Genomic DNA, 6,000 nt, shown 5'->3' with positions numbered 1-6,000 from the left:
AGCATGAGAACAAATTGTCTTCCGACCAAAGTAGTTCAAATCAATGGTTCATCCATTTCAGAATCCTGTTTCCATCCAGATATTCCTTGTGGTCAACCAGATGTTCATAAGAATCCTGCAGTGCGGATCTGAAGGCACCAACTCTTTTCTCCCCAGCAACTGTTCAAAGGCACACTGTTTTTGAGCAGGAAGGTCCTATTTAACCATACTGAACAGCAACTGTTGATAGCCATCTTATTTTGTCCAATTCCCCTTTAAACCCATCTAAGCTAAGGACAATGGCTCTATCTTGCAGCCACATCTTCCTAACCCCAAACATGCAATGCGGGGCTCACTTCTTAGCTCTTTACCTTATGTACGTACACATTGGTTGTGTAGTGGTGCAACCCACCCTATGTCATGCTTGAATCCAACTGTGGTTCCATGTTTGAAGACCATATAAGCAATGTCCAACCTAGATGGTCCAGGCTAGCCCAGTTGCTACACAAAGGCAGGTCATGGCAAACTAGCCCCAGAGATCTTGAAAACCAAAATAGGTTGCCATAAGGCAGCTGTGACTTGACTGACACATTCCACCACTATTAAGTGACAGATCCATCTGGTATTAAGCATCACTGTAGGATTTAACAAACCTCCAAATGTAATGTTTTATTATTAAGCTACCACAGGTCTGCAGGGCCTGTAAGATGGCACTCTTCCTCCAGGCCTATGGTAAGGCCACACCTTTCTAAATAATGATGTTGAAAAACTAACTGTAGCCCAGTCCATCCAGACAAGGCAAGTGTTAGATCTTACAGAGATCTATTTCAATGGTGTGTTGATCCCACAGCCTAGAATACCTTAGTGCAGCCTTTTTAAACTTTTGGGCCTTGGAGGAGCTCCTGAAGAAATTTTTCAGGCTTTGAGGAACCCCAGAAGTGATGTCAGCCCGTCATGCCTTCCTGACATACCCCCAGGAAGTGACATCACCACCAGTTTTAACAGGCAGGATCAAGAAGAACCAGGGGGTGGAAGAAGAGGGAGTTTAAGGCAAAAGTAGGTGTGGAGGCTCCACTCCCTCCCAGGCATAGAAATCACAAGATAACTCAGTGGAAGCTGGGGGTTCCTAGCTGGTGGCTGAGGGGAAAGGCCACAGACCCCCTCCATGGACCCCTGGTTGGGAATCCCTGCCTTAGAGGCTGCAATGAATAAGAAAGACCCATCGCCCTTCTCATAATGCAGGAAAGGTCTTTTCCATGAGAAGGGATAAATAGGAATGGCAGGACAAGGACTGCAATTCTAAGCTGCCATTTGCCAGCACCAGTCACCTTTGTTCTGTCTTCAAAAAAAAACCATGGACTTAGGTGCTTAAAAATGTATTTTAATGTTGCTCTTCCATGGATACAAATATCCTGTATTACAAAAAAAAAAAAAAAGGAGGCAGGAGGTACATGTCTTTTACAATGAACAAAAATATATCATACAAACAAAACAACCTCCTAGATGATGCTGTGTTATTCTAGTCTGCAGGGAATCGTTTGGACAGGGGGTTGTTGGTTTGTTCTTTAAAAAATCACACTCTTTTTCAGTATTAAATTGAAAAAGCCCTTGTCTCAAGACCACAGGATGATTAAAAAGTGTGGCTTAGCTGTGTCTCGCTTCGTCACTGTGATTTCAATTACATAGGCAACTGAAAACAGAGAAGGAATGTGAACCTAACATCTTCCCTGGGGGAGGGGGGGGGGGGAAGGGGAACTGCTTTGTGTCAATGATGCCCATTCTCAGATAAATAATTTAATGGATACCAGGGGGGGAAATGTTAAAACTGCCATAGGACAAAAAGTGTCAGGAAGACAATTGTTCCATGAATTGTGTAACACGCATACACAATTCATCCAAGGTTGCCTTTCCAGCTTGTGAGCATCCTTCTTCTCAACAAAATCCCCCTCTCTTAATGATCGAACTATGGTGTAGATGTCAGATTCATTGTATTGTTCGTAAGTCTTGACAAAATGCCATGGTTTACTGCGACATCTGAATCACCTTCAACCATGGCTAGTATTCAACGGGTTCATTAGCAACCAGAACGGGCAAGTCTGCTTCAACACTCAGGCTGCACATTCTGGCTATGGCCATTCATATCATGGCTAGTATTAAGCATGGTAAATGCTGTTATAGGTTACAGTACTAACCGTAGAAGCAAGAAGAAAGGAAGAACTATGACATACTGCAGTTCAAAGACTAGGAAAGGTTTCATTTGCACTGGACCATGTATACTTTAAAAGGTTAGCATTCCTTTTGGTAAGGGAGTGAATGCAGGAATAGTCAGATTCTCCTTTTTTGTATGTGAGATTTCAATGTTTGATTCCTGTCACTAGATGCTGCTAAAGTGCTGTTTTATATAGTCACAGAATACAAAGATTATCTCCTAGCCCTAAGAGAAAGCCCTAGAAAATTTGCTGGCCCTTAATTCATTGTTGCTGACAAGATTAAACTCTCTATTCCTGCAGAATCAGAATGCACTTTTTTTGCGCAGCCACGTAGCCAGGTGAAGAAGAACCAAGAATCCCCCATAGCACTTTAGAAGGCTTTCATCTCAGACAGCGACCTTAAAGTGTAGCAGGACATTTTATCTAGCATGTGGGTTTAAAATCAATCAAATGTCCACAGGGCATGCAGATTTTAACAGGATTAAAAAATATCAGTACTATTCCTTCATCATCTGGCTGTTATAGGGATGCAAACCGACAATGCAGATTAGGAGGTCCCAAAAAGCACAGGTGGAGAAAGAATTAAGCAATCAACTGAAACAGAATGCATAATGTAAAAATCCCAATAACCTCCATGCACTGTGGAACTTTGTGTGAGAAATGGAAAGTTCCATTCTGTTTGGTTTTTTTTGGGGGGGGGAGGGGGAGGTGTCTTCCATGCACCAGCAGAATGGCTGCGAGCCACAAGAGAGAAGGCAGTTCTTTCTCATGTAAGAATCCAGGTGCCAATCCAATGCTCCTTGTGTGCTCCAAATTAAATACTGCCACTGATATCAGCAGCATTTCCTTACACCAGCAACTAAGGCGTTTCAAGGTGTGTTTTTTACAATTATTTCTTTAAATATTATAAGTTGCATTTGAAAATTCAGGATGTGAATAGAAGATGCTGAATTAAAAAATTGTTTTTAATGGCAGTATCTTTCCCAGTTTATTTTATAGATCGTAAGTTTGCAGCACGAATCCGGCTCCTGCTTCTACCATCACACACCACTTAGTTTCCTGTGGTTTCCAGTATTATGGTCATCTGCTACATACAGATATGAGAAGCTAATAGCAAATTTTTCCAGGGCAATTTCTTTTTCAGTTTCTCCAGTATAGTAAAATAATTAACTAATGGAGGGGGGGGGGAATCATAGTGGCCATAAGGCAACTCTTGTAAAAAGCCCTAAATGTAGCTACATGGTTTGTATACACAGGGGGGGAAATACCGCATCCAATCAACTCTTTTTGGGGGGGAGTAACTGATGGTTGTATATATGTTTCGAATACAGGACATTATGACCGCATGCAAATAACTACACCTTGATTAATGCCTTGTGTATCATTTTTAAAATTAGGAAGCACACATACATCATGTTTTACAGCTTCTATTTACACACACCTCAATAGAAATAGATACATTAATTCATGACAAGACTCAAAACGGGAGCCCCCCCCCCAAAAAAAAAAATGCATTTCTGAGTAATTTAAATGCTAATGGCTGCTCTGCTTACTGATAACCATTCGGGGAGAAAACTCGTAAACAATGACGATATACATTTATACAATTCACAGTCTCAGAAGGAAATAAATTTCTGGTTTATCATCATCACTTGGCTTGGTTTCCAGAAGAGAGTCATCTGTATAAAACCGGTCGTTGTAACCATAGCGCAAAGACGTGCATGCGCCTTCGGGGACCCCTCGGCCTTCCGGGTCTTCTGTCCTGAAATTGCTCAGGTAGCTTGCTATGTAAGAGCCAGTGGAATGCCTGTTGATCGTGTGCGGAGATACAGAGGGCTTATTTCTAAGTACTACCCCTGTTCTATTGCTGCTAGTGTTGGAAAGTTTTTGCTTGTTGGCTTCTTGCCGTTCCTTGGCACGGCTAGCAATGTTACGCACTCTGCTCTGACTCCTGGATGACAGTTTTCGGACCAACATTTTAGGGCAATCCTCATTCTGCTTAGAACAAAAGGGCTGGCAACCATCTTCCTGGTCAAAAGACAATAGTTTCCGCAGCTGTTCAGTCAGGGAATCTGAAGACTGTGGTCTCTTCGCGTTCAGAGTTGCCACCATCTTATCTCTCATGCCAGATGTAATAAAACCTCTACTGATGTACTGATACTTGCTTTCAAAATTGCAGGATATGTCTTCTGAGGTTAAGTCTCCAAGGCTCTTGGATTTGCAAGGACTTGGCTGTTTTTGAGCTATGGGAGAAGAGTAAGTTAAAGCGTTCCTAGATGTAGGACTGGACTCCAGATTAGGTCTTTGAGAGATGTCTAAGGAGTCATTTTGTGTATCTGGCAATTGCAAATAATTATTGTACATAAGAGCAACGCTTTGATATGCTGAAGGAGAAAAATGTTGACTGTTCTCGCTCCTAAACTTGAAATCCTTCTCTACATAAGTACTGTAGAAGTCCTCACTGTTTGTATTCTGACCAAGTCTCCCTTGGTAGGTTAGAATGTCCTGATTAGACTTCAGCTTCAAAGGAGAAGCAAGTTGGCTTATATCTTCTCTCTTATATTCATATGCAGTTATCAAGAGATCTTGCAGTTCCCCATCAACTTCCATTAGACTACTGCCTGTAGAATTCACACATGTGAAAGGGACAGCTACTGTGTCCTCCAAGTCTGAGATGTCAGAAAAGCAGGGGGTGCTATTACAAATAGCTTCCCAGTTTGTACCACATTTCCTTTTGGGGTCTGCTTTTAGTGCACCAGCAGGTGGAAGCATTACATAAGCTTCTTCTACACAGTGTGGTTTGCCCACTTCTTCGTGGTTGGAAGCTGGAGAAAGAGAGGCCTCATGGATAATTGTAAAGAGAGAACATTCTGTTGTTACTGGGCTGGGGAATGAAGTCATTTCTGGTGTTAAATATGATGGCACATCAGATGTTCTGTTGGGAGCCTTGGGGTCAAAAATTGTATTTGGATCTCTTGGGAATATAGAGGATTGAAGTGCAGTCTCTTCGCTTGTTCCAGGAGAATTTGAACCAGCTGCCAAATTAGTTTGGTTATTTGTAACATCAAACTGTTCTATCAAAGCTGAGACAGAACTACCCATATCACTCTCATTAGTCAAAGAGACTTCATTAATGAGGCATGAAATGTCACCATCTTGCATGACTTGTGTGGAATGAAAGTCACTGACATAATCACATGTAGCTGTAAATGCGTCGGGTAAACTAATTAAAGCACTATTCACAACTGTATGAGATTTATTAGTTTCTTGCTCTCCTTGAGGAACAGCAATTTCTGCTCTGGACTTGCTCTCTTCTTCGTACAACACAACCTCCTTCGGTGTCCTTTGAGCCATATACCGTGCATCTTCATTTTTTGCTTTTTCAATTTCCTCCTTTGGATGAACAGCCTCACTGGAACTATTACTCTTCCAATACTCCGTGGAGAAATAGGTTTCAGCGATTCCAGTTGCAAAGTCTAGGCAAGCGGGTTTCTCAAATAAAGGTGAAGTGGCACAGTCCCCAGTCTTGGCAGCACCCTGCTTGAGTGGAGATGCAAACTGTGTAGAAGATGAAGCTTTCTCAGTGCAAGAAGAGGCTGCTTCTTTTACATTCGTTTGATCTTCACTCGCATTGTTTTTACTTTCTGCTAAACGATATAAAACAAATTGGTTAGGAGGGGTGTGCTCTCCCTCTCTTTCCTTTCTCTCACCCACTTACAACTATTTTGCCTTGAGACAGACAAATGGAGAATGTAAAAATTAGTCACAATACGTGAAAGGACTTAATTATGGGGTTGTGCAAGTTTAGTAC

The 6,000-nt window shown here is 41.9% G+C and overlaps 1 protein-coding gene across 7 annotated transcripts in view; it reads right to left on the bottom strand.

The window, feature by feature from the left end:
• Positions 1-1,905: 1,905 nt before the first annotated feature.
• Positions 1,906-6,000, bottom strand: part of PLCH1 (phospholipase C eta 1) — a 153,876-nt gene continuing 149,781 nt past the window's right edge. For all 7 annotated transcript variants that reach the window (XM_077348630.1, XM_077348632.1, XM_077348626.1 and 4 more), the window contains one exon: positions 1,906-5,836. In XM_077348630.1, coding sequence (XP_077204745.1) covers positions 3,798-5,836 — 2,039 coding nt within the window. In that variant the 3' untranslated portion in view covers positions 1,906-3,797. The remainder of the gene's footprint in view (positions 5,837-6,000) is intronic.

This window comes from Paroedura picta, chromosome 8 (assembly GCF_049243985.1).
Source record: "Paroedura picta isolate Pp20150507F chromosome 8, Ppicta_v3.0, whole genome shotgun sequence".
Classification (NCBI taxonomy): Eukaryota; Metazoa; Chordata; class Lepidosauria; order Squamata; family Gekkonidae; genus Paroedura; species Paroedura picta.
Note: the sequence above shows the minus strand (reverse complement) of the source record. Positions and strands in the feature narration are given on the sequence as shown.